Source organism: Paroedura picta, chromosome 9 (genome assembly GCF_049243985.1).
Source record: "Paroedura picta isolate Pp20150507F chromosome 9, Ppicta_v3.0, whole genome shotgun sequence".
Taxonomy (NCBI): Eukaryota; Metazoa; Chordata; class Lepidosauria; order Squamata; family Gekkonidae; genus Paroedura; species Paroedura picta.
Genome location: NC_135377.1, coordinates 1,470,064 through 1,496,262, shown reverse-complemented (window position 1 = coordinate 1,496,262; position 26,199 = coordinate 1,470,064). Strand labels below are relative to the sequence as shown.

The 26,199-nt window shown below is 55.9% G+C and overlaps 2 protein-coding genes across 5 annotated transcripts in view; both read left to right on the top strand.

The window, feature by feature from the left end:
* RECQL4 (RecQ like helicase 4) overlaps positions 1-17,237 on the top strand; it is a 30,178-nt gene extending 12,941 nt beyond the window's left edge. For all 3 annotated transcript variants that reach the window (XM_077351301.1, XM_077351299.1, XM_077351300.1), the window contains exons 9-25: positions 1,050-1,178; positions 1,660-1,806; positions 1,989-2,081; positions 4,434-4,570; positions 4,884-4,967; positions 5,923-6,111; positions 7,491-7,673; positions 7,903-8,101; positions 8,922-9,199; positions 10,484-10,621; positions 10,967-11,123; positions 11,919-12,048; positions 12,626-12,798; positions 13,252-13,438; positions 14,767-14,935; positions 15,843-15,951; positions 16,400-17,237. In XM_077351301.1, the coding sequence (XP_077207416.1) occupies positions 1,050-1,178; positions 1,660-1,806; positions 1,989-2,081; positions 4,434-4,570; positions 4,884-4,967; positions 5,923-6,111; positions 7,491-7,673; positions 7,903-8,101; positions 8,922-9,199; positions 10,484-10,621; positions 10,967-11,123; positions 11,919-12,048; positions 12,626-12,798; positions 13,252-13,438; positions 14,767-14,935; positions 15,843-15,951; positions 16,400-16,521 (2,624 nt within the window). In that variant the 3' untranslated portion in view covers positions 16,522-17,237. The remainder of the gene's footprint in view (positions 1-1,049; positions 1,179-1,659; positions 1,807-1,988; positions 2,082-4,433; positions 4,571-4,883; positions 4,968-5,922; positions 6,112-7,490; positions 7,674-7,902; positions 8,102-8,921; positions 9,200-10,483; positions 10,622-10,966; positions 11,124-11,918; positions 12,049-12,625; positions 12,799-13,251; positions 13,439-14,766; positions 14,936-15,842; positions 15,952-16,399) is intronic.
* Positions 17,238-18,767: 1,530 nt separating this feature from the next.
* SLC33A2 (solute carrier family 33 member 2) lies at positions 18,768-26,100 on the top strand. Of its 2 annotated transcripts, none has more exons than XM_077351298.1 (6): positions 18,768-19,011; positions 21,687-22,381; positions 23,397-23,544; positions 24,620-24,726; positions 25,016-25,125; positions 25,605-26,100. In XM_077351298.1, the coding sequence occupies exons 2-6, from the start codon at positions 21,709-21,711 to the stop codon at positions 25,776-25,778; spliced, it is 1,212 nt and encodes a 403-aa protein (XP_077207413.1). In that variant the 5' UTR covers positions 18,768-19,011; positions 21,687-21,708; the 3' UTR covers positions 25,779-26,100. The 2 variants fall into 2 exon arrangements, with proteins under 2 accessions (XP_077207413.1, XP_077207412.1); XM_077351297.1 differs by having other exon boundaries at positions 18,768-19,070.
* The last annotated feature ends 99 nt before the right edge of the window (positions 26,101-26,199 follow it).

Genomic DNA, 26,199 nt, shown 5'->3' with positions numbered 1-26,199 from the left:
TGATGGCTACATGATTTGGATAAGGGTTTAGAGGGAATACATATTAAATGTGATATTTAGTATCAACTGGGAGGGGTAGCAAACACAACTGAAGACAGCAACAGAATACAGGATGCTCTTGATAGGCTCGAGAAGTGGGCTAAACTGAATAAAATGAAGTTCAATAGGGACAAATGTAAAGTTCTGCATTTAGGTAGGAAAAACTATATACACCAGCGGTTCTCAACTGCTGCCGCTCAGTGACCTCTACAGCAAGGATAGTGGCAGAATGCACTCTCGTGTGTGTTTGTGTTTGTGCATGCATGCTTGTGGTGGCGCGCATGCGCACACTTTGCTGTCACTCCTGCTGTAGGGGTTGCGGAGCGGCCAGAGAGGCGGTGGCATATCGCTGGACTCCTCTGCGCCACCTTGGAGCTACCGAGGTGGCATGGAGGAAGCCGGTGCCATGCAGCCACTGCCCCCAGGAAAGGCCAAATGACCCCTCGGGGGGTCGCGACCCCTGGGTTGAGAACTGCTGATATACACCAAAAGAGGATGGGGGAGACTTGTCTTGCTGATGCCGCCCCTCCTCGTTGCGCTGTGGTGCTGGCCCTCTCAGGCTTTAGTGAGCACTGAGGTGGCAGAACTGCACCGAAGTGCTCACCCGTAGTTGATACTGGCCATGCCTAGAAGGCAAGCTTCGCTGTGAAATCTAATTCTGGTCACAGCAGAGGAAGGTAGCCATGGAATCTGCAAACAGTACTTTTGAGAGCCTGTGGCAAGAGGTTTCCCCATGAGAAGAGTAAGCACTGTGTGAACAGAGCTGTTTTGAGAGAGAGAGAGAGAGAGAGAGAGAGAGAGAGAGAGAGAGTGTCTCCTGGGTAGACTCAGTACCTGGCTTTGGCTTGGCTTGTTGGGAACTCTTGCTTGCTGTACTTTGGATAAACTTTGGTGAACTCCTTCTCCTCCGCCCTTTAGACGGTGCACTCTTAGCAGAAGATGCACACATATGTCCCTGAGCATGTTTGTAGAAGATGACCAGACCCCTTCCCCCATTTCTTTCCCTGCAGTGGCAAAACAGCCCCCGGCGGGTGACCTTCCCCAGGAGGGAAGTGGCTGTGCAGCCGAAGAAGAGGTGCCCCTGCTCACTCTGGAAGAAGTGGCCAGGATGACCAATACGGCCTACTGCAGGATCTCAGGTAGGTGGGGAAGGACAGGCTGGGAACTCCACTAGGATTCATTTCTCCTTACCGATTCAGGTGGGTGGCCGTGTTGGTCTGAAGCAGCGGAACAGAACTGAAGACCCATCAGGCACCTCTAAGACCAATAGAGTTTTATTCAAGGTGTGAACTTTCATGTGCACTTCCTCAGACAATAGAGCAAAATCATAGCAGTATAGATATAAGGAGAGAGTAAATTAGTAGTAAATTAGTAAACAGTATCATAACAAGTACAGGGTTCAGGAAGTGGAGTGTACTGACAGAAGAAGAGCCCCTGCCGAAAGGCTCCTTGCCCTAGAGGAAAGTGTCGCCCTTGGCAGAAGGGATTGTCTGGATTAAAAAAAACATTTATTTATTTTGAGAGTTGATCCGCCTTGTGCTTGTTACCCAAACTTGCATCGTCCAGATTGAGGGAGAGGACGACCGTGCTTTCACTTCAGCAGTGTTTTTCCCTCCTCAGCTGATGGTTGTGAGAGCCGCCCAGGAGCTCCAAAACCGGAGGAAGAAGAGGGTTACCTGCATGTGCTGAAGCCTGCATACGATCTTCCCCCTCCTCCTGCACCGCTGCAGCCTCTCTACAAGCTGGGGCAAGACGGGAAGGTGAGAGGTAAGGCTATCAGTCCTAGGAGAAATGCTTCAGGTCTCATTTGTAACCGGGAAGGGCAGTTTATAAAAATAAAGTTGTTGTTGTTGTTGTTGTTGTTGTTGTTATTAGTTTAAGATTGTTTGTATGCATGCATGTATATATTTGTATAAATTTGGTTCCCCTTCTGTCTGTGCTTTGCCCAGAGACCCCTCCGGAAGTGCTTCGTGCTCTGTCTGAGCTGGGCTACAGCTCCTTCCGGCTGGGACAAGAAGCAGCAGTGATGAGGATCCTCTCAGGTACACACCTCTCCTGAGCCCACAGGGAAGGGCACTATAAAAACATTAATAACTAAGTAAATAAATTAAGCCCTGGGACATTTTGCCCTGGAAACTTAGAGGGAACGGAGGTGTCCCAGTTAACATGGCTGCAAACGTGGCCAGATGCCAGCTTAGCAAGAGTGTCTTCCAGGTGACTTCAGAGGGTTGGGTCTAGTCCCCGCTGGTCTCCTACCTGTCCTTGTAACAAACAGGGAGCAGTGTAGGTATCACAGATGGCTCCCACACGGAGTGTATAGTGGAGAAAATGTCTGTCTTCTGCTGGGCTAATCTGGGCACCACATTTTGTTTCCATCAATAGGCTCTTTGAATTGTGAGGACCATCTAATGCCTCTGGGCACAGAGCAAGTCTCACTGGGGGAGCTTTGAAAATCCTGTCCTGTGCAGGAAGTTAAGAACAGCTCCTCTGGAGGGACAGCAACACGGCATGGGAGCCCAGGCCTTCCCTTGATGGGAACATCAGATTAGCTCTGCTGAACCAGTTCCTCTGCAGGGCCAGCAACAGGGCAGAGAGGCTGAGGCCTTCCCAGATAAGAACCTCAGCCCTGCTGGTTCAGCATCCTGTCTCACACGGTGGCCAACCAGTTCCTCTGCAGAGCCCCCAACAGGGCAGAGACACCTTCCCCTGATAAGAACACAAGAAGAGCCCTGCTGGATGAGACCAATGGCCCATGTAGTCCAGCATCTTGTCTCACATCGTGGCCATCCAGTTCCCCTGGAGGGCTAACGACAGGGCAGAGAGGCTGAGGGCTTCCGCTGGGATTCAGATCTTGACTGCCTCTGAATGTGGAGGTTTCCCTCAGCCACCATAGCGAGTAGCCGTTGTCAGACTTCTCCCCCATGAATCTGTCTTTTCAAGCTGCTTCCTCTTGTGGCCGTCTCAACATCCTCTTATTGCACATTGAGTCACTCTCTGTGTGAAATAGTATTTCCATCCGGGACGAGATGGCCCTTGGAGTACCTTCCAGCTCTATGTGGGTGTTCTATCACAGGCCTCTTTGGATGCCTGTTTGCCTTTGGGTCTGTGGGGCCTGCTGCTCTGGAACAGCACATGTGGCCCCTGTTTCTCTCCCAGTTTCACAGAGGCTCAAAGAACCTAGTTCTTTGAGACAGGCCCATGACTCACTCATACTTGGCATTTATATGGCACGTTTGTTGTTCGAAATGCTTTGCAGTCATATCCCTACAACAGCTCTATAAGGTAGGCCAGTCCTAAAATCCTTGTATTTCTAGGAGGACTGAAGTGGGCATGAGGTTTAGCAAAGGCATGATCTCAGCCAGGGATCTCCTGGATTACCCCACTGCCTCTTTTCTGTTCTGTTTTTGCCCATGCCAGCTCCAGTAGAACAGCATTCCCAGATGCTTCATTCCTGGTACTTGCCTCTTTTGCGCAAGGGACCGATTATGTGGCTTCCCAAGCGTGCAGCCTGATTTCAGCACCATCCATCGTAGGCTCTCTGTGGACAGCTCCCTGTTCTGCAGTGCTGTTGTAGGGGCTGAACTCACAGGCCTGGGAAGGTTGGAATGTGAATCCGCCATCCTGGGTAACCATCCTGTTGGTTTACGAACTTGACACAGGTGCCTGTAAAACTGCCTTTCAGCAGGGCTGCCGTGGAAAAGGTCTGCAGGTGGTCATGCTGATTTGGTCTGTTTTTATAGGCGCCCTGACCCAGGCAACAGCAGTGCAGTTTTTGTGTTTTTTCCTGCTGTTTTGTTTGCAGTTTTCTAATGTTTGTTAGTGCAGGCTAACCTCCTCCTAGGGGACTGGCCAGCTGCCATTAGACTTCTGCTGGCCCCTCCTTTTATTTTTATGTTTTGCTGCCATGACACAGCTGCCTTAATTTATTTATGGCAGCCCATAGAGTTTTCAGGGCGAGAGACATTCGGTGGTGGTTCGCCCTTGCCTGCCTCTGCACAGCAACCAACCCTGCACATCTGTAGAGGCCTCCCGCCCAACTACTAACCAGGAGTTAGTTTTCAAGATCTGATGGCTGCCCAGGACTGGGCTCTGCTGCCCTGAGCAGCTGCTGTGATTACTAGTCTTCTGAGGTCTGGTCTGCTCCTCCGTCCTCAGTAGGATCTCCCATTCAATTATTGGGCCTTAGCTATGAGCTCTGCCGTTTCTTCCCTGCACCAAGGAAGGCTATCTTTCGTGTTTTGTGGCGGAAGATTTAATTAGCGCCACGCAGTGTGAAAGAAAGTGATCCAGTGGGGACTCTGCATGCAAGTCCCAGCTGGCTTCTGCCATTCTTTGCCTCTGAATTCAGCCTCGTGCCCTTTAATCCCACTGCTGCCCTTCTTGGCTCCCCCCAGGACTGTCAACACTGGTGGTCCTGTCGACAGGAATGGGCAAATCTCTCTGCTATCAGCTTCCTGCTTACCTGTATGCCAAGCGGTCTAAATGCATCACATTGGTGATTTCGCCCCTGGTGTCCCTGATGGATGACCAGGTAAGTTTGCAGGCACCACAAGATATGGAGCTGGGCATGACCTGGCCCCCTGGGGGGAGGAACCCACCTGGCCCCTTGATCTCCCTTGGTGTTGCGATGCCAGCGACATGCGAACCCGGCAGCCTCTTTCAAGTGGGCTGTTTCTGTCCAGGTGGAGGGATTCTGTTTGTAGCTCTCCTCTGGGTTTGCACTGGAAAGGCCTGGGCTGAATGAAATGATTGATGGCACGATTTAGAACTCTGGGCTATCGACTGAGAGGATGATGATCTCTTTTTGGCCTTCAAGTGATGCCTGGTCCACTCTTCCCTCCCAGGTCTCTGGCCTCCCCCAGCGCCTTAAAGCGGTCTGCATCCACTCCAATATGTCCAAGACCCAGAGAGAGGCTGCTGTGGACAAGGTGAGCCAACAGGCTTGGAAATGCACAGCTGCTTTCTGAGCCTCCCTCCTGTTGCTGTAAACGTCACGTGGCTCCCTGCAACCGTGAGAGGTGGTTTGAATGTTAAAACAAACCGGGTGACAACTGCCGAGAGCATCTACTGCTAACTGGTGTTGTGTGTCCAGCACTAGATGCATTCTCTGCCCTTTAGAGGCTCTACCTGGTTACCATGCCTTACTCCTAAAAGTGATAACAGAGAGTTTTGACTCTTGAAAACATTCACCCAGGAAATCTTGTCAGTCTTTGAGGTCCTTCTAGCTTTGCCTGCAGCTGCAGCTCAGCATGGCTACCCACCTGTAACTATCCAGCCTTAGCGCTCTTCCATTCTGCGTTTCGGCTGTTCTAGTTTCCCCTGGTGAAAGTTCAGCTGGACAGAAAGAGGGTGATTATTGCACACGACTGGCTGAGCTGTTTGTTTGCCGAGGTGCAGCTGTAGAGAAGCATGAAAGGGCTGGTGATTTTCATTTATTGTCATATTTTACCAACCCTGCAATGTAGACTTAACTTGATTTCTCAGGACCCACACAGGGTCCTAGTTGAACTTACGAAATTACCAAGCTTGGCCACCGAGTCTGTCTCTCTTCTGCCCTAAACTTGCCCCCGTTTCATGATCTTGTGCACATGCATGGTGTTATTCACGGTGCCTAAGAGCAGAACTATGAAGCCAAGGACTATTAGGGGACTTTTAGGTGGGGGAGGGGTTCACTGAGAGAGTATCTGCCATGCTAGAAGGTTCCTGGTTCAATCCCTGGCAGCATCTCCAGTTGAAAGGACCAGGCAGGAGGGGATGGGAAAGACCTTTCTCTGCCTGAGACCCTGGACAGCGGCTGCCGGTCTGAGTAGGCAATGCTGACCTGGAGGGACTGAGGGTCTGATTCAATAGAAGGCAGTTTCGTGTTTATTTTCATGTATTCAGGTAAAGGCTGGGAAGGTCCATGTGCTCCTGCTGTCCCCCGAAGCCCTGGTGGGGGGTGGCGTCTCCAGCTCCAGCTGCCTCCCCTCTGCGGATCAGCTCCCCCCTGTGGCTTTTGCCTGCATCGACGAAGCCCACTGTGTCTCTGAGTGGTCCCACAACTTCCGCCCTTGTTACTTGCGGCTCTGCAAGGTACGGCACTTTTGTGGCAAAACTAAGGGCGAATGAGCTGGGGGAGGGGGGGGGGCATTGTACCAGAGGAGAGGCCATGCAGGCGGCCCTCCTGAGATGGGGAATGGGACAAGCCACAGAAGAAGCGGACTTACTGCAGTCCTGTGCAGCTCCAGCTTTGGGAGTCAACAGACTGAGTGCAGCCAGGAATGTCTGGGTGAGGACTGGTCCCTCCACATGGCCGTATGTCACAGCAGGGAGGGCGAAACTCCCTGAGGTGGCAGCAGAGAGGTGGGAGACTCCGAGCTATTCCACGGCTGTTGGAGCACATCTGGTGGTGGTGGAGGAAAGAGCCACTGAGTTACAGCCAACCTTGGCGACCCTGTAGAGATTTCTAGGCAAGGGAGGAGGTTTGCTACTGGCAACCCTGGACTTCCCTCATGGTCTCCCAGCCAGCCCGCTTGGTGTAGTGGCAGGCGAGGGCAAATGACCTCCACTTGCCCCTCGCCTTGCAGCCCCCGCAGCTGGACCGGCAGTCAGCTACAGCTTAACTTCCCTCCATCGGCCTGCCTCAGTCCGTTGCTGGTAGCACTTGCAAGGAAGGGCCTCGGCCAGCTCCCTCCGTCAGATGCAGGCTGGGCTGGGTTTCCAGTTATCACAGGGGACGTTGGCGCTTCCCCGTGGCTGGATTCCATCTAATACCTCTGCCCTTGTTATTGTTATTAATAGTAACAGCAATAATAAATGTATATCCTGCCCTTCCAACGCTCAGGGCAGGTAACAACATAAAACAAAGGTTAAAATGTTAAAGCATTACAATTTATGCCCCCGACTGAAATCCCAGAGCTGCTCTTCAGCATCCCTTCTCCCTTCCTCTTATTTCTGGCCTTGACCATCAGCCCAGAGGACCAGCTCTGTTTTCCAGGCCCTGCAGGGCTGCTTTACGTGCCGCAGGGCCCTGATCTCTTCTGGGAGCTCATTCCACCAGGCTGAAAAGGCCCTGGCCCTGGGGGAGGCCAACGTCCCCTCTTTCTGCCCGGGATCCCTGAGCAGTTCTGAAGAGCTCAGTGCTCTTGGCGGAATGTAAGGGAAAAGGCAGTCCTGCAGGGACGCTGGTCCCAGTCCGTTTAGGGCAGGGGTAGTCAAACTGCGGCCCTCCAGATGTCCATGGACTACAATTCCCAGGAGCCCCTGCCAGCGAATGCTGGCAGGGGTTCCTGGGAATTGTAGTCCATGGACATCTGGAGGGCCGCAGTTTGACTACCCCTGGTTTAGGGCTTTAAAGGTTAGAACCAGCACAACGCAGCTGAATGAGGACCGGTGTTATCCACAGTCCATCTCTCTAGTCTTCCTGGCTCTGCCCTCTTGGATGTCTGACCGCCTTGTCTTCTGCCTCACAGGTTCTTCGGGACCGCTTGGGCGTGTGCTGCTTCTTGGGCCTCACGGCCACTGCCACAGTGTCAACAGCACAGGACGTGGCTCATCACTTGGGCATCCCAGAGGGCGAGGGGATCACGGTGCGCTCTGCAGCCGTCCCGCCTAACCTCCATCTCTCTGTTTCTACGGACAGAGACAAGGACCAGGTAAGGCTGAAGTTAAGCTAGCTCTTCTCCACACCCCATCCTCAGGGTAAAAAACTGCCTACAAGGAACAGCTGTCAGTATGAGGCACCTCCTGGAGCCACTCTGATCTCTGCCAATGGTCTCTGACTCTCTTGGCCACTGCTTACTTGCTCAGCGGCAGCCACCCTGCCACATTGTGTGTCCCCCCCCCCCCCCCAGGACAGCAACTTGGTTCTCCTTTTAATTTCAGGCCCTGGTGAGCTTGCTGCAAGGGGAGAGGTTCGGGAGCCTGGACTCTGTGATCGTTTACTGTACGCGCCGGGAGGAGACCACTCGGATCGCAGCACTGATCCGCACGTGTCTCCAGGGCGTCAGGCTCAAGGAACCCATGTCTGCAGGGGAGCAGGAGGAAGACAACGACAATGCTGGGCGGAGGAAGAAAGCAAAGGGTAGGCGGTGTGGATGGGCAGGCTAGGAAAGCAGAAGAGCCGGCAGCGGCAGCAGCAGCCTCCGTCTCTCCATCTCCTTTGTGCTCATTCCAGTCCTTGCATTAAGCTGCATTTATTCCCAGCCTGCCACGTCCCAGAGCGGATCCCAAGAGAGGAAGAAATGGTAACAGTCCATGGTGGGGAGAAGTGCCACCCAGTTGCAGGTGACGGGCAGCAACCTTCTAGGACAGGGGTGGCCAAACAGTGGCTCTCCAGATGCCAACGGACTACAATACCCATGAGCCACGGTTTGGCCATCCCTTCTTTAGGGTTTACAAGGCAATAGGTGTCATGGGAGGGTTTTCTGTTGCCTGCCTCTGCAGAGCAACTTCCTTGGTGGCCTCCCATCCAGGTACCAACCACAGCTTCCGAGGTCTGCCGAGATCCAGCAAGCCTGGGCCGTCCCAGTCAGGGTAATGTTAGCTAGGTAGTGGCTTAGATGCTCTTGCTAGCCCTGGAGGGGCTCCGTCCCAGCTACAAAAGCAAAGCACCACCACCGTTCCATTCTGCATGTCTTGCCCCTTTTAAAATCAGGGAGGTCCGTATATCAGGGCCCTTCTGTTGGGGCAAGGCGAAGTGTGAATAGCTGGGCCAGCGTGCTGGTGGGGTCAGAAAGCCAGATTGTGCAGAGGACAGGCTGGAGAAAGCAGGCCTGTGAATGGCTCTTTTCCGGCAAGGCCCAACTGACTGTCCAAGAAGTCCCCCGTCTTCTTTCCTCCCCCTGCGTGTCGAACCAGCCTCTCGATCTTTGCATTTGTCCTCCGCCTCCCTCTTTGCACAGCTCAGAAGAGCATTCGCCGTCCCTCGAAGTGGATCGCCGATGCCTACCATGCCGGCATGTCCGCTGCGGAGCGCCGTCGTGTGCAGAACCACTTCATGTCTGGCCAGCTGCGGGTTGTGGTGGCCACGGTGGCCTTTGGCATGGGGCTGGACAAGTCCGACGTGCGTGGCGTGGTGCACTACAACATGCCCAAGAACTTTGAGAGTTACGTGCAGGAGATCGGGCGGGCGGGACGGGACGGCAAGCCTGCCCACTGCCACCTCTTCTTGCATCCAGAGGTAAGGCCTGCCCGGTGCTGTTGGCAGGGAATCCTCCTGCATCGTGCGTAAAAGCAAGGCTTCCGAGAGCTGCCCTTCAGCCGCCGTGCAGAGAAAGCAGAACGTCCATTTCCAGAAGAAAGAGCTCCTCTCCTGTGTCTTTGCATGACAGGAGTTGTGGAAGGGGGCAGGGATGCCAGGTATAGGGGTGGGGATGGTGAACAATAGCACTCTAAAATGACATCATGTCCAGTTAAGAGCAGTGGAATAAAGTGGGTGGAAATGCCTCTGCTCCTGTTCAGTTCCAGCTGATTTAAAACTCAGCCCAGACAAGAACACCTTTGGCAGCGACGGGACGGAGGCTTTATGACTTTGAACCTCTGGGGTGGGGTGGGAGAGAAGGTCTGCAGTGACGGGGCAGCTACTGAAAGGGGCCTTCTTCCCACTTGGAGGTCCAGGTCACAGACGCATCGCAAGTTGCCTCCCAAGAGAAGAGGGCAGCCACCGCATGACAGATAGAACCGCCTGTTATGCATCCCCTCCCCTTTACTTTTGTTTCAGAGCAGGTGCAACTCCCTCAGCTGGCCTGGTGGCCTCCACCCTTCCCCCAGCCAGGGCACATCACTCCCAGCCCCATCTTCCTCCTCCTCCTCCTCCTCCTCCCCAGTGATGCTGTGGGCTGCCTCTGGCTGCCGCTCAGCCTTTGCAGGGCCTCCTCGTGTGTCACATTCTTTCAAGAGACCTAGTCACAAAGGCTTCTTTCACTCACTTGCCTTTCTAGGCTGCTCACTCCCCCACAAAGGAACGAGTCTCCTCGTTTGCCACTTCGGCTAAAAGAACGCTGGTTTCCGTCACCCTCCCCAGCACCTCCCTCAGTCTCTTTGCCCTCCCCAGGCTTCTCTCAAGCCCACAAAACCCCTGAAGAAATCCGTTAGTCCCGTCCCCCTGGGGTACCTCTGTCTTCCACTTGCAACGTGTTTCATTCACCCATCCAGCCCCCTTCTTCCTCCCCTTAAAGGCCTATGTTTAAAGCCACTGCAACATACCCGTAACGCCCAACATTAATTAAATCAGAAAAACAAACAGCAAAACACCACAGTGCGGGCTTCCCCTTCTTCCCTCCAAGTGACCCTGTGCTGCAGGTAAGGCTCAGGAGCAGCATTCGAAGGGCTGCACGCCGGCCCCAGACCTCGGACCAGATCAGACGTTCACCAGCTTCTTGCCGAATGGAACTGGCAACGGGTGGCCATGCCGCCCCTCCCCCCCTCATTCCCTGCTCTCATCCCTGTCCTGTCCCCTTCTCAGGGTGAGGATCTGCATGAGCTGAGGAGGCACATCTACGCAGACACCGTTGACTACTTGGCCGTGAAGAGGCTGGTGCAAAAGGTTTTCCCTCGCTGCCGGTGTCGGGACCTTCACCGGAAACAGCAGGAGCTGAACAAGGTTGGAAAGTGGGTGTAGGGCGGGTGGGGAGGAGCACAGCTGACCAGAGAGCCATGGGAGGATCTGAGTGGATGATCTCAATTTGGAAGGAGGGACTCCTTGGCACTGCAGGGCATTTGAGGCAATGCCAGCACCTTGAACTGAACCTGGACACCAACTGGATGGAATGACTGGAGTGCTACAGTCCCTACGACCCGCACCAGTCAGCACCCCGGCCACAGCATTCTATACCAGTTGCTGCTTCCGGACAGTCTTCAAGGGCAGCTCCATGGAGAGTGCATTGCAGTAGTCCGACCTAGAGATTACGTGCAGTTGGGGCATTGTTTTGTGTGGTTTACTCCCCAGGGCCATGATGTGGGTGATGCAGAGATGCTGGCTGTTTTGGAAGCGAGTGGGGAGGAGACACCCGACCTTGAGGAAGAAAAGCCCAGCGTGTGCCACAAACATGAGAGGGCCATCCCCATTCAGCAGACGGTGGAGGCCCTGGACTTCCGAGAAGAAGGTGGGGAGGAGGAGGGAAGAGGCCTCGGGCAAGGAATCAAGGGGAGCACATCTGGCTAGAGCAGGGGTAGTCAAACTGCGGCCCTCCAGATGTCCATGGACTACAATTCCCAGAAGCCCCTGCCAGCATTCGCTGGCAGGGGCTTCTGGGAATTGTAGTCCATGGACATCTGGAGGGCCGCAGTTTGACTACCCCTGGGCTAGAGCCTCGCATGTGACTTGTTGGGGTGTCTGCACCCCTCTTCCTACCCAGCTTTCTTGTCTGCCTTGCCCTGTTAACTTTTTTCCTTGCCACAAGAAGGGGGGGTGACCCGAAATCATAGCAGAAGAATAAATTTTGGGGAAAATGAGAAAAGGGCTGGAGGCTCATGTGGTGTCATCCTTGAGGTGGAACATGCATGAACACAAGAGAGCCGCTCCCTTCAGCACACTGCGGGAGCCCCGGACATCCCAGGCACACTTGATACGGGGCCTGGGAATCACCCAGGGTGAGCCTTTTGTGGAGGCTGAGGCCCACATTCAGCAAGAACAAAGAGCTGCAGCTCAGTGGTGGAGCATCTGCTCAGTCTGCAGAAGGCCCCTGGTTCAATACTTGGCACCTCTAGCCCAAAAGGCCCAGGCCTTACTAGCTTGCTTGCCTGTCCCCAGCTAAAGAGACGCTGGCTCTGGTTCCTTTGCAAACAGACGGCACAGAGACCCTGATTGCTCTGGAGCAGGGGATGGCTACCAAAGAGGGAGATCCAGCAACAGTGAACAGCCCTGCCCTGCGTTGAGCACAGCTTCTCTCCTCCGTCAGGCATAGAGACGCTGCTCTGTTATCTGGAGTTGCACCCTCGGCGCTGGGTGGAACTGCTGCACCCCACCTTCTCCTTGTGCCGGGTGGTGGGCTACGGCGGCCCTCGGGAACTGCGGGCAGCGGCCCAAAGGTAAGCGGTGGCTCTTTTGCATCTCTCCCATAGCAAACGAAAAGCATTGAGGGCAGATGAACTGGGCAGAAAGGGGGCCCAACACAATCAGTCCTTAAAGGAATTATGCAGATGAGTATCCTGTAGGCTCATTGAGAGAACTCCATCAAAAGCGAGACAGGTTGACTGATAGTGGCGGGAAATAAATGCAAATAATAATAATAATATAATGAAAGGCTAAGAGCCCTTTTTCACAACTAGAGTGCCCTCGAGCCTCAGCCAACTTACAGCAACTCCAGGTGGTTTTCAGGAGACTTTCAGGGGCGTCTGCCATGGCCTGCCTCCGTATAACAATTCTGAACTCGTCTCCCACCTGAGTGCTAACCGGGACTGACCCTGCTTAGCTTCCAAGACTGGGCATGCCTGGGCCATCCAGGTCAGGGCAAGAGTATTCCTCGTAGGATAGTGTGCAAAGGAGTGCCACGTGAAGGCATCACACGCATGCTGAGCTTTGATCATATCTGGGGAGGATTCCTTCTCTCTCTCTCTCCCCATGCCCGGAGTTGCCCAGCCAAGACCTCCCTCCCTGCCGCCCCAGGTGCCCCCCGCTGGTGGTCTGCCTGGCCCAGCAGCGCCTCAGAGGGATCGATCTTGCGCAGGCCAGCTCCGTGGAGTTTGATGTCATCGAGCTGGCCGACTCCATGGGCTGGGAGGCCCTGCCCGTGAAACGCGCTCTCCGCCAGCTGCAGTGGACCATGCCGCAACAGAACGGTAACTGAATGGGGGGGGGGGGGGCACATGCTGATAGGAATGGCAGAGAGAAGGGCTTCTGTGGGTGGGATGTCGGGGGTGCCTGAGCTGACATGCAAATGTGGATCAGGAAGAGGGCAGGAAACAAGGCTTGGGGGTCGGGGGGGGGTCTGCCGATCTGCTTGAGTAGCCCAGGCCGCTGCTTTGTACAAGTGACGGACCAGCTTCAACCAGGCAGTGTGGGCATGGGGAAGGGCTGTGGCTCACTGGCAGAGCAGCTCTCTGGCAAGCAGAAGGTCCCAGGCTCAATCTCTAGTTAAAAGGATCAGGAAGGGGGTGATGTGGGTGAGTTCTGTTGCTTCGTCCAGCATTACATGTAAATCAAGCCTGTGGTTAAAAAGTGGCAGCTGGACGCAGCTGAGCTCCGGGGTCACAGGTGCAAAGACCCCCTTCCTCCCCTCTGCCCCGGCACAGGTACCTCCGTGTCTGGGAAGAGCAGGGTCCTGGTGGAGTTCAGCGAGCTCTCCTTCTGCCTGCGCTCCTCCGGCGACCTCACCGATCAGGAGCTGGACTCCGTGTGTGACTTCCTGCACCGCCGAGTCACCGGCCGTGAAAAGGCTGCCCTCCGCCAGCTCCAGCTTTGCTTCCACGGTTTCCAGAGGTGGGTGGTTGCCAAGGAGCACCTGCGTGTCTTGACAGTGGCCTCTGCGGGCCTTCCCCTTCGCAGGCCAGTTTGGCAAAGGAGAGCCAGCCTGGTGTCCTGGGTGAGAGCAGTGGCCTCTAATCTGTGCCAATCGGGACTGCTAGCACCCTTTCTGTCCCTGGATTGCTAGGCCACAGTCATCCATGCAATGGTCACCATCAGATCTGATTTCTGCAACTCGCTCTACACTGGCCTTCCCTTGTCTCTGACCCAGAAATTGCAGCTGGTGCAAAACGCGGCTGCTAGGGTACAGGAACACCGTGGAGGGCTCACATGCAGCCAGTGCCGAGGCAGCTGCATTGACTTCTGGCTGCTGCCCAGATCAGGTTCAAGGTTTTGGTTTTTACCTTTCTGGCCATCCACAGTCTGGGCCCCACATATCTGCAAGACTGCCTGTCCCCGTATGCCCACCACTGTGAGGGTGCAAATCTGTTGGAGGCTCCTGGTCCAAGGGAGGTTCAGCTGGCCTCAACGAGGGCCAGGGACCTTTTGGTCCAGGCCCCAACCTGGTGGAAGGAGCTCCCAGGACAGCTGAGGGTCCTGGCAGAACTTTCTCAGTTCCGCAGGGCCTGTATGGAGGAAGTTTTCCGCCGGGTCTATGATTGAGGCCAGGGTGGGTAAGAACTGGGCCCTGCCCTGTGCTAGTCAGGTCACCAGCCACCGAGGTGTGCCGCCCTGGAGATTAACTCTGTCGTCTGTGAGCGAGGAAAGTGGGGTGACGTTGCTAGCAGGGGGGGGGGGTTGTAATACGGGTTGTTAGGATTGTTGGGGTTTTATGGGGAATCGTTGTTCTCTGCCACGAGCCACTATGTGAGAGTGGCGGGACACAAATATAAATATATAAATAATCTGGAGAGCTGGTTTTGCTTCCCCCTCCTCTTCCACATGCAGCTAGCTGGGTAGCCCTGGGCCAGACCCAGTTCTCACAGGGTGTCATTAGTGGGGAGAGAAAGGGAAGGCGATTGGAAGCAAAGCTAGTAAAGAGCAGGTATATCGCCCCCCCCCCATCTCTCTCCTTAATCTCTCTTTGGTCCATGAGATGCTCGGCTGGGCTGGGCGTTTGCCAAGCAAGGCTTCTGATTGGCCACTGGAGATCTGATTGACTGATCTTTACAAATGCCGCTTTGTCAGGAGCTGCCACCAAGCACAGGGATCCTCAATGCCGGACTGAGGGCAAATGAGGGCAGCCAGTTTACATGTCAGAATTCCAAAGGTGGCCACAAGCTTTGAAGGGCTGGCGATTCCAGCCTCTCTCCATTTCTCATGCCTTTTGTGTTGTTGGGCAGCGTGGCTTTCCGGTCCGTTGCCTTGTGCTCTGACAGTGGTGATGAGGAGAGGAGCTCCCGCCTGAAGGCCCTGCTGATGGATTATTTTGAGAAGGAGATGATGCCAGAGGAGCCAGATCCTGGGTCCCAGGACCAAGAGCAGGGCATTGAGAGCCTCCAGGACATTAAAGTGAGTACGATCCTGTCTTTACTCCTCCTCTGGCTTCACAGGTTGGAGTCAAACTGGCAGATCTTCTGGGAAGCCATCCTAGTTTGGCTAAGGGCTCGTACACAGACAGTAGCTTTCCAGGCCCCAGTCTGGCGGTGGAAAGAGCTGTCGATTTGGAGCTGACTTATGGGAATCCTGCAGAGTTTTCAAGGCAAGAGGGGGGTTGGCCATTGCCTGCCTCTGCATAGGAACCCTGGATTTCTGTGGTGCTCTTCCACCCAAGGACTAACCAGGGCCTTGCTGAGCTTCCAAGAGATGAGGTGCTGGGCACTTCAGCACAAACAGTGACTTGGTTTTCATAACCCTTCTGAGCTTGAGCAGGTTCTGCCAACTCCTCCCTGAGAGGGAGGGTGCGTAGCCAACACTCATGCACATGTGCTCATGTAAATGGTGCGCTGCCGTATCATTTTCATTAGTGAATTACTCAGGAGTAGGGGACTTGCGTTCCAACCTGACTCTTGTTCTCCCCTGTTTGTTTGAGGAGATGGGACACAGCAAGGTAGGTCCTTTGCATGCAGAATCTCCTAGGTTCGGTCTCAGGTGTCTCCTGTTCAAAAGGGATCTTGCCTGAGATTTTAGAGAGCTACCCAGTCCGAGGAGGCAAAGATGGCTCAAGGTATGAGGCAGCCTCATACGGTCAAGGGCCACGCCTGCAGAGTAAGGTTAGAGGCAGGCACTGAGGCCGAGTGGAGGGTGAGCAAAGGATCAGGCCGCTCTACTCAAAGTCCTGAGAAGCAGCTCCCGGCCGTCTGTGCAGATCTCGTCCAGAAGGTTGCAATCCCAGCTGAAGAAGCCGGCAGTCACTCGCCTCGTGCAACTATAACTGTGCACATAACCGTTTCTCCTGGACTCTGCCCCTCAATTGCAGCTCCTGGACTGGGAGGAGCAGATCCGAGCCGACATCCGCCACTTCCTGTCCATCCGGCAAGACGAGAAGTTCTCCGGGAGAGCCGTGGCCAGGGTGCTGCACGGCATTGGTAAGGGTGCTGCTCTCTTGCCGTCTCTCAGCCCCTGGGCTATCTGACCAGTGGGGGCTGTGACACTGCAGCCACTCGGCTCCACCTTGGCTGGACTCTTCATGTGTCTTCATTACTTGTAGTCAGATGCTGATTTTTTTAAAGACATTCACCTGTGTGAGTCCCCTCAGGCACTTTTTAGTGGGGTGTGCAGGTTAGCAATGTTTTTGAGCGAGAAAATCATTTTTAAAAATCTCAATAAATGAGTTGTCTGTGGCCACTTTCATAAAAGATATCTGCTCCAGATTGGAATTGAGAAATATGTTCCCTTTGCTCTGTTGTCCAGAGCGGCAGGCCCAGGCACCAGAAGGCAGAAATTAGAACCCTTCCCATTCTGGCTTTGCCTGTGGGCTGCTTCTGGGACCCAAAGGATGTTACGCCTGACTAGTTTTCCTCCCTCTCTGGATAGGGAGTCCACGTTATCCTGCACAGGTTTATGGCAGAGATCGGCGTTTCTGGAGGAAGTACATCCACTTTGACTTCAACAAGATCATGCGCTTGGCCACGGAAGAGATCATCCGCTGGAAATGAACTGAACTTGCATTGGACACACCCCCATTGCCAAAGACACATCCTCAAGAGACAGGTGCCTGGAGCATCAGTTTCTCCTCAGGCCTGGGAGCAGCTTGTCTAACCAAGGAATGGAACAGACTGCATGCCAGCCCACAACTGTACTCACGGGATTGCATGGGCTGCCCCCCAGCCTGAAGTTTACCTTGGGCTTCTCAGAACTTCTCTGTGCAGGAGTTTGGGGAACTTTTGATTGCCAGGGAGCACATGATTTGTTTGTTTTTATTTCCAAATCTGTGGACTTATTGGGCAGGATCCATTCTGTTAATGGTAGTATGTTCCCCACAGTGCAGTGCAAAGTTCCTCTGATACAAGGGAGTCCTTGAGGCTCTTTTAATCTCTTGCGTTAGATGCAAGGGTGGCCATACTCTGGCCCTCCCACGTGTCCATGAACTACAACCCTGTGAGGTGGGTCAGGACTTCTGGACAGCCAGTTTGGCCACCCCTGCAGAGGAAAGTATAACTGCTGGCCAGAAGGACCTATGGCATGCTGCCCATTGTAGATAACTCCCTATTTTAATTACTGTTATTTTATTGAACTGTCCTGATAAAGGACTCTTTAACTCAAGGGAGGGTTCTAAGAATTCCTTTTCTAACTTTCTTTCTTAAAGATTCTTAATATTTTTTTATAATCCAAAATAATCTTTTATGCCAATAAAAGGTTACTGACTAACTGACTTGACTGATTGAAAGTAATCTCCCAGCTAAATGTAGCTCCTGAATGCCTTCCCTTCCACCTTCAGGTACTGGGGGGGGGGGGAGAGAGGAAGATTGGGTTTTTGGCAACAGGGAAAGCCTGGTGCTGAGGGACATTTCCAAGCCTCCTAACTGGGGCCTGCCTGGCTGTCTGGAAGGAAAAGGTGAGCAGTCAAGTCGGTACCACTGCTGGAAACCGTCCCCATTTAGACTGCTTCACTGGCCCCCAATTTAGGCAGCTGCCTTTACCTCTGCTTCATGTGTGTCAGGCTGGGTGGGGAGGGGTCTTCCAGCCTGCCTTTCATACAATGAGGATTGTTCCTATTGTACGATTAAGTTTATCCTACACTGTCAATCTGCCTGAGCCTAGCACTGATGTGTCTCTTTTCATGTATATAAAATATGTTTATTTTATAATTAACACACCTTAACGTGGGATAGATGCAAGAGGGTAGCCGTGTTGGTCTGAAGTAGCCCAACAAAATCAGAGTCCAAGAGCACCTTAAGACCAGCAAGCTCACGCCTTGAATAAATCTTTGTTAGTCTTAAAGGTGCTATTGGGACTCTGATTTTGTTATACCTTAATGTGATAAGAGAGCCTCTTGTGGTGCAGAGTGGTAAGGCAGCCGACATGGAGTCTGAAAGCTCTGTCAATGAGGCTGGGAGTTCAATCCCAGCAGCCGGCTCAAGGTTGACTCAGCCTTCCATCCTAAAATGAGTACCCAGCTTGCTGGGGGGTAAACGGTGATGACTGGGGAAGGCACTGGCAAACCACCCCGTATTGAGTCTGCCATGAAAACGCTGGAGGGCGTCACCCCAAGGGTCAGACATGACTCGGTGCTTGCACAGGGGATACCTTTAATGTGATGAGTCACCTATGCCAAAGAGGCAGGGGGTGAGCTGGGCAGCGCCAGAGGAGGGTGGGCTGGGGAGTGGGGCACCCTGCTAGCCTCCTGTTCAGATGTTACAACCAGGGCGTGGAGACCAGGGGCCTCTTGGCCAGGAAGAGCCGATGCGGGAACCAGGCCAGCTGCAGCCGCCTTTGCCCTGGGCAGCCTCCCTTCCAAGCGGGAACCAGCCGCCCCCCCCCCGGCTCGGCTCGGCTCGGCTCGGCTCGGCTCGGCTCGGCTCGGCTCGGCTCGGCTCGGCTCGGCTGCTACTGCTGCTGCTGGGCCAGCCTGGCTAAAGCGAGGGCTGGAGCGCCGCTTGCGCCGAAGGCGGCAGGAAAACGACCTCGTGGGCGTGTCGGGACAGCGGAGGCCCCGCCCGCCGGGCGTGGCTCCCCAATCAGAGCCGCAGCCTTGGCCTCGCCTCTAGTCCCGCCTTTCCGCCAGAAGTTGCCCACACAGCCGCTGCTTCAGCCGGCGAAGTTGTCCACTTCCGCCCGGCCCTCAGTGGGTCCATCCCTTTGGGGCCCCGGGCGGAAGTGCTGTCTCATAGGCGGGGCGCTGGCCTATCACAGCCGCCCGAGGGAGCCAACAAGGCCGAAGCGGCTTCAGCCTCCTACCCCTGTCCGCCGATACGACTTCCGGCTCTCGGCCGAAGCTGCTCGGGCCGCCTCCATTTGCGGGGCAGGAGAGGGCGAACCCGAGAGGAACTCGCGCCGAGCCGCGGCTAGCGGAGCCGGAAGTGAGGTGTGCGTGGAGCGCGGCGGGAGGCGGGGCCGGCCCCGCGGAGAAGAGGCCCGAAGCCCTGGCCGCCCCCTTGGCCTTGGGCGAGCGAGAGCGCCCCCTGGCGGCGGCCGGAAGCCGAGGCGTGAGTCGGGGAAGGAGGGGTTGCCGCGCAACCGCCGGCGCGGGTCACGTGTCACGAGGGTAGGGTGCCTCGGTTGCCATCTCTGGGCTGGGAGGTCCCGGGAGACTTTGGGGGCAGCCGGGAGTGGGCGGGGAGGGACCTCCGCGGGGTGCGACGCCTCGAGGGCCCCCTCCCGAGCAGCCGCTTCCCCCCGGGCCGGGGAGCTGAGCCCTTCCGCCTGGGGGTGGGCCTGAATGGCAGGGGTCCCCAGGCCCCACCGGGAGGATGGCATCCCTGGAAGGAGCTCCAGGGGCCTTCCTGCCGCTCCCTCCCCCCCCCCCCCTTGGGCTTATTCATCTGTCCACTTATTCATTGCCTTATTAGGGCATTAAAGGGCAAGACTTCGAACTCGGGCCTTGGCTCAAATAGGAATACAGCGATGGCAGTCATAACAACAACCCTGCATGGCGGGTCAGGATCAGAGAGCGAGTGGGCCAAGGCCACCCTGTGAGCTCCATTTGAACGCAGCTCTCCCAGCCCTGCTTCCCATCCTGGACAAGGATTGCTTTGCTTATTCATTGCTGAGCTCTCTCGTCCAAGAGGATGACACGGAATAAATGGATATAATCTGCAGGCCGGGGCAGCTGCTGGATGGTGCAACAGGCAGGGACTGGCCGGCTATGGCAGCCACAAGGGTGCTGCTGCATCTGCAGCCACCCACCTTCCTGCTCAGACTGTTCTCGCCCCGCCTGTTAGTTTACGCAAGTTCTGGCCGGGTCCTATTTCTCAACATCAACGCAGGGCTGTTTGGTGAGCCAGGAGCACGTGCAGCTGCCTTCTGAATCAGACCTCGGGGTCATTACAGTCAGTGCTGCCCACTCAGACCGGCAGCCGCGCTCCAGGATCTCTGGCTTAGGACTTTAACATCGCCTCCTGCCCGGTCCCTTTAGCCGCCAGGGGTTGAACCAGGGCCTGTCTGCAAAAGCAGATGCTCTGCCCCTGAGCCCCTCCCCAGACAGGCTCTGCTACTGGCAGAATAAACTGCAAAGGGAGTTAGGTTCAGGTGGGCGGCCGTGTTGGTCTGAAGCAACAGAACAAACTTTGAGCCCCCTTGAAGTTTCCTCCTGGGCATAAGTCTTCTTGTGCACGCACTATTCTTCAGATGCATTGAGGAGGTGTGATTCAGTGCACCTGACGAAGGGTGCATGAGCACATGAAAGCCTCTACATGAAAGCCTCTACCCAGCATGGAAGTTTCTTGGTCTCCTTGTTCTGCTGCTAATGAACATGTGTAGCAGCGTTCTGAATGGCTTTTGGCCAGTCACTTTCTGCCAAGCCCACCTTGCAGGGTTGTTATGAGGATAAACTGGAGGGAGTGATGTCAGCTGTTTGGGGGAAAGACCACCCGTCCTCTCCACACTCCAGCTATAATTGCGTCCAGGAGAGCAGAGCAGCACGTAATTGCTGCCATTTGGGTTCTGCATGTTTGGTATGCATAAAATATCCTGTATTAAAGAAGAAGCTGCTTTAATAACCAGCAGTGCTCTGACAGCAAGGAAAGGGCCTGTGGAAGGCTAGAAGCCCTTCCTGTTGACAGCCGGACCTACTTAACTTAAAAGTATTCCCAGACCAGCTTACGTTATTTGAAAGACCCCAAATGCGCAAGAGTCCCTCCTTTTATCTGGGTGGTGGCAGAGGGGAGATAAGGCAATGAATCACCCGAAATCAGGCTGGAGTGGACCGAAGAATTAAGACACCCGTTGAGTTTGCTAATGACATTTTCTGGAGACCTACAGAGAGAGACGATCCTCCAAGCCCTGGATTGGGAAATAGCTGGAGATGTATGGGGAGGAACCTGGAGAATGTGGGGTCGAGGGGAACCTCTTTGGACTCTCAAATGGGATTCTAAAAACACATGGCTATGGTTCATCAGATAAGACAGGTAAAACCTTGACTAGTGGACTTTCTAATGAACTCCATTCAGACACAGGAAAATACTTCCTAGGACTTGCTAGTGAACTCCCCCAAGACAAAGGGAAAGTGCTTCCAAGTTCCACTCCATCTCCTGGGAGATTCCCAAATAAGACAGTAATGTGATGTGTTACACACAGAGAGAAGTAAATAAGATGTCCAGCAACTGTTCTCACATTCCCCACTTTGGCACAGAGAGATACCAGCCACAGTTACTGGCGAAACGTCACAGACTGAAACCACCAGACCACTTTAGCCACACAGCCCAGAAAACCCACAGCAGCCAGTTGAGTCCAGCTGTGAAAGCCTTTGTCAACCTGCTCTTTTGCTTTCCTGCCTTCTTCAAGAGCAGAAGGAGCTGGTGCCGGGAGACCCTTCCAAACCCAGCTTCTGAATTCCCTCCATCATCACTTCCCCTGTTGCTCAGATCCCTTCCGAGGCTCTGCCCAAAAAATCTCCAGAAATTTCCCAGCCCAGAGCTGGCAATCCTACAGTAGACCCTAGCCCTTCCTCCCGCAGGCTGGTCCATCTAAGTCAGCACTGTCCACTCAGGCTGGCAGCCGCTCTCCAGGGTCTCAGGCAGAGGTCTTCCCCATCCCCTCCTGCCTGGTCCCTTCAACGGGAGCTGCTGCTGGGGATTGAAGCGGGGGCCTTCTGCCTGCCGAGCCACTGAGCCACAGCCCTCTTCCCTTGCCCTCATGCTGCCTCTGTCTGTATTCCTTCCAGGTTGATGGCCGCCTGCTGAAGGATGAACCGCAAGTATGCTCTGCTGGGGGTGCTGTACTTTGTGCAAGGGATCCCCTACGGGCTTCAGTCCGGGCTGCTGCCCGTCTACTTCCGCCTGGTGGGCCTGTCCTTGACCACCATCAGCCTGGCCAAGGTGCTCTACGTGCCCTGGGTGCTCAAGGTCTTGTGGGCCCCCCTAGTGGACCAGTACCTGACCCAGAAGACCTGGCTGCTGCTCAGCCTGGGGGGCTTGGGGCTGGCCTGCCTGGCCTGCTCCACCCTGAGTCCAGAGGCCCAGCTCCTCCCCGTGGCCGCCGCCCTGCTCTCCATGAACCTCTTTGCCTCCCTCCAAGACGTGGCGGTGGACGGGATGGCCGTCCAGCTCCTGGGGCCGGAGGAGGTGGGCTACGGCAACACCATCCAGGTCGTGGCGTACAAGCTGGGCTCGGTCTTGGCAGGAGGGGGCCTCCTCTCGGTCCTCCACCTCTTGGGCTGGGGGCCGCTCTTCTGGTCCCTGGCCGCCCTCTACCTGCTGGCCATTCTGTACACCTGGCGCTCGGACCTGAGGCTGAGGAGCCCCGGGCAGGACAGCTGGGCCAGGAGCCGGACTCTCAACCCCTGGCGAATCCTGCGGGGCCTGCTCCAGGTCCCGGGGACCCCGTGGATGGCGGGCTTTGTGCTCATCTATAAGTTAGGTAAGTCTCTCTGGGTAGAGAGCCAATATTTATCTGTGGTGGCAACGGAAGGGGGCGTGGCTCAGTGGCATCTGGACCTGCAGAAGGTCCCGGGCTCAATTCCCGGCTGCGTCTCCAGTTAAAAGGGCCAGGGAGGAGGGGATGGGAAAGGCCTCGGCCTGAGACCCTGGAGAGCAGCTGCCGGTCTGAGTGGGCAATACTGACCTTGATGGAGCAGATGGGCAGCTTTCCGTGTGTTTGTGTTCTAGCAGTGTGTCATGAACAGCGTCCCGGTCATGGTGGCTGAAAAGTCACCAGTGGAAACTGCAGGATTTTACAGAGCCATCTGGTGCAAAGTTAAATCTGACTCTGCTTCGGACGGCTCCTGGGATCCTGCTACGGCAGCTGGCAGTTCGGGTGCTGCGTTTTGATGCACCCCCACCTGAAACACTCCCTGCGTGGAGCACATCCTGAGTTGGCTGGGGGGGGGGCATTTCTTAGAGTTGGGCCAGGCCTGGGATTCTCTTCCTCCTCTCCCACACCTTTCAAGGGGAGAACTGGTTACTTGGTCACAGAAAGAAAACCCTCCCTCCCTGCAGCCCCTGCCTGGGGGGCTCTACTTCTGTTTGTGAGCAGACTTGGGGGGGGGGAGCTGGCCCTAGGGCTGCCGACTCTGGGTTGGGAAATTCCTGGAGGTTTGGAATCTGGGGAGAGTGAATGGGGGGGGGGGGATCTCAGCTGGCATAATGCCATAGCATCCATTTTGTCTCGGGCCAGGGGTGACCAAGCTGTGAGTCTCCAGATGTCCATAGACTACAATTCCCATGAGCCCCTGCCAGCAGTGGCTGTCCAGATGTCCATGGAGTGGCAGGGGCTCATGGGAACTGTAGTCCATGGACATCTGGGGAGCTGCAGTTTGGCCGCCCCTTCCAGGGGAACCGGTCTCTGAAGTCTGGATAGGAGTTGTAATCCCAGAAGACCTGCAGGCCCCATGAGGAGGCCGGCCACTCTAGCAGGGCTTCCTCTCCCCTTGCAGGTGAACACGGGGCCAGCTCCATGTTCCCCCTCTTCCTCTTGGACCACAGCTTCTCTCCGCAGAAGCTCGGCTTCTGGAACGGGATCGTGGCCATGGTCTTCTCCATTGCTGGCTCCTCACTGGGTGGCCATCTGATGTCCAAGCAGAGGTAATGGATCACCGAAGGGTTCTGACTGGGGCTTCTGGTCAGCGGGAGACTGTGCTCTTCTACACGACCCACTTTCCTTTTCTCTGTGCCACTTCCCCGTTCCCAGGGTCTGGGAGGGATGCCACACCTCCCTGCCACGTCCCCAAGAGCCATTCACCACTGGAAATGAGGTCACTGGATGTGACCACACTCCATTTCTGTATAAATTCTGCGATAAATCGTCCCACGTGGCTCATGATCCTAGAAGCCCTCTGAATGCTATAGCAGTGGTGGAAGCTCATGAGTGGAACGGACCACCACCCTGGGAGACGGATCCAAGGAAGTCGGGCAGAGTCTGAGTGGAAGGGCCCCTTGAAGGCCACCAAAGCTTCGCTCTGGGGCAGTGGGCAGGCACACAAAAGCGTATTGCTAGTTCTCATCCCCGAGAGGCTCCCTTCTAGGGGCAGGGATGTGGGCCCCCTTTCCCACACTGCTGTATCCATGGGTTCAGGGGGGGCACGGAGATCGGTAGCGACCTGAGCTGCTTATTATTATCAGCATGGGACAAGAAGTGCTGATCGGAACCGGTGGAAACCCCCCCCCCACCCCCCTCCCAAAAAAGCCCAACGTACACATGCAGGGATACAGTGGATCTTCCTGCAGGGCACCCTGTTGGTCGGTTCCAGTTTAAACGGACGGATCCGGAAGGCGGGATCTGCCATTCGAGTACACTGAAAGCTCCGGCCCTCCTCAGACCCCAAGCTCAGTCCTCAGCAGAGCTGCAGACCCCACAGATGCAGTGCGGGAGCTTCCCCCGTTTGTAGGGCAAAAGCTGCAGCGATGCCCCCCCCTCCGCCCCCCCGTGTGCTGGCCCCAAACTTCCCATTCTTCCCCCACAACAAAGCGTGAAAAAGCAGGAGCAAGCTTTGTGAACCAAGAGTGACTGGGCTCATCGTAAAGAACTTCCCAAAATCTCTGCTTGCAAGGGGTGTACAGTAGGAGAAGCTGGCTCTCCAGGTGGGACAAGTCACCTGGGTGGACAGGGAGGTTCTGCCCTGCTCTGCCCTGCCTGAAGCCCCGGCCCTTGTTCTGCCAGGCACCCGCTGGCGCTGCTGAAGGCCTTGCTGGGGCTGCGGATCTGCGGCCTGCTCTTCCAGACGCTGCTGACGGCCGTCTACAGAGACCAAGTGCTTGCGTTTGAGGGTGAGCTCCACAAGAGCAGGACGCAGGGTGTGTGCCGCTCTCCTGGCCCCTCTTCCACAGAGGCCAGCCCTCCTGAGCATCCAGCCGGAGGAAGACGACACGGCCCCCTGGCCTGGCCCTCTAAGCAGCCAGGGCTCTCTGGGGGAGAAGGGGTCCTCCCCACGGCCTGCCCCTACAGATCCCTTGCGCTTTAGGGAGGGCGGCACAAGCCATCCCAGGCCTTTCCCCACTTGCCGCCTCCAGGCGGGCTGAGCCCCCCCCCCCCGCCTTTCTCCCTCTTTTGCTGCAGTGGCGGCCGTGTTGAGCATCTGCACTCAGCACTTCCTGGCTGGGGTGCTGACCACCCTCACCTTCAGCATCATGATGCGCTGCACCCAAAAGGCGGAGGAGAGCATGCAGGTAAGGCCCTGCGCCAATGGTGAGGAGGCCGTGGTTGTGTGGATCTAATCTCAGGGCGGGAAGGGAGCCCCCAGGGTCATCTAGTCCAACTCCCAGGCCACGCAGGAAGCACGGCTGTCATCCAATCGATAGGGAACGGCCGCAAAGGACAGGAGAATCCCAGGGAGTCTGTCCCAGCATTGGACACACCCTTAGGAAGTTCTTCCTCCAATTTAGAGAAAACATGCTTGGCGGAAGTCCCAGCCCCGCCACCCATCAGGCCTGACAACAGGGGCTCATGGGAAGTGTAGTCCATGGACATCTGGAGAGCCACCGTTTGGCCACCCCTGCTCTAGGGCAGCCTATCCTAAGGAGGTTTTGGCCACCCCCCAAATCTCCCGGAATCTCCCCAGCAGCGAGTTGCCAGCCCTAGAGAACAGCTCTGCCCACCCTTGACCGCCGCCTGCTGTGCTCATGACCGCCCGTTCCTCCTCCCGCAGGCCACCCACTACAGCTTCCTGGCCACGCTTGAAGTCTTGGGCAAGCTGCTCTTCAGCACCCTGGTGGGCAGCCTGGTGGACCGGCTGGGCTTCGCCGTCTCCTTCTGGGTCTTCCTCGCCCTCTCCTCCACCTCGGTCTTGTACACGCTGCACGCAAGCCCAGCGGGAAGCTGATCCCCAGAGAGCGGACGCCTCGGGCACCTGCTGCACCCCCCCCATGAGAGGGGGGGGGAGAGAACGGCCTGGGCTCAGGGGGCAGGAAGCGCCATCCTGGCCGTGTGGCCTTGGAAGCCCCCAGTGGAGCGCCAGGACCTTGAACTCAGCTCCTCCGTGGGTGGGGGGATCGGCACCCGTCTCTCCAAGCACGCCGGGGAGGGAGGCGTCCGGTCCTGTGCCGGCCCAGGAAACCCTCCTGTTGGAGTCCGCTCCGAGGGGCTTCCAGGGTGAGTCTTTTGGGGTGTGGAGAGGTAAAAGTCCAATAAAGACACGGACGAGGGCTCTGCTTCGGCTTCCTTCACGGTGCGGCTCCTGTGGCCGAGGGGCTCAAGCGTCGCACTCCAGCCCCCCCCCCCCCCGCAAGGCCAGCGCAAGCCAG

What these genes read in the sequence shown, in the direction of transcription:
- SLC33A2 (XM_077351298.1), top strand. Translation starts at nt 21,709, where the DNA reads ATGAACCGCAAGTATGCTCTGCTGGGGGTGCTGTACTTTGTGCAAGGG. An exon ending in CATCTGATGTCCAAGCAGAG is followed by an intron (nt 23,545 to 24,619) that starts GTAATGGATCAC and finishes TTGTTCTGCCAG; the next exon opens with GCACCCGCTGGCGCTGCTGA. An exon ending in CCAAGTGCTTGCGTTTGAGG is followed by an intron (nt 24,727 to 25,015) that starts GTGAGCTCCACA and finishes CTTTTGCTGCAG; the next exon opens with TGGCGGCCGTGTTGAGCATC.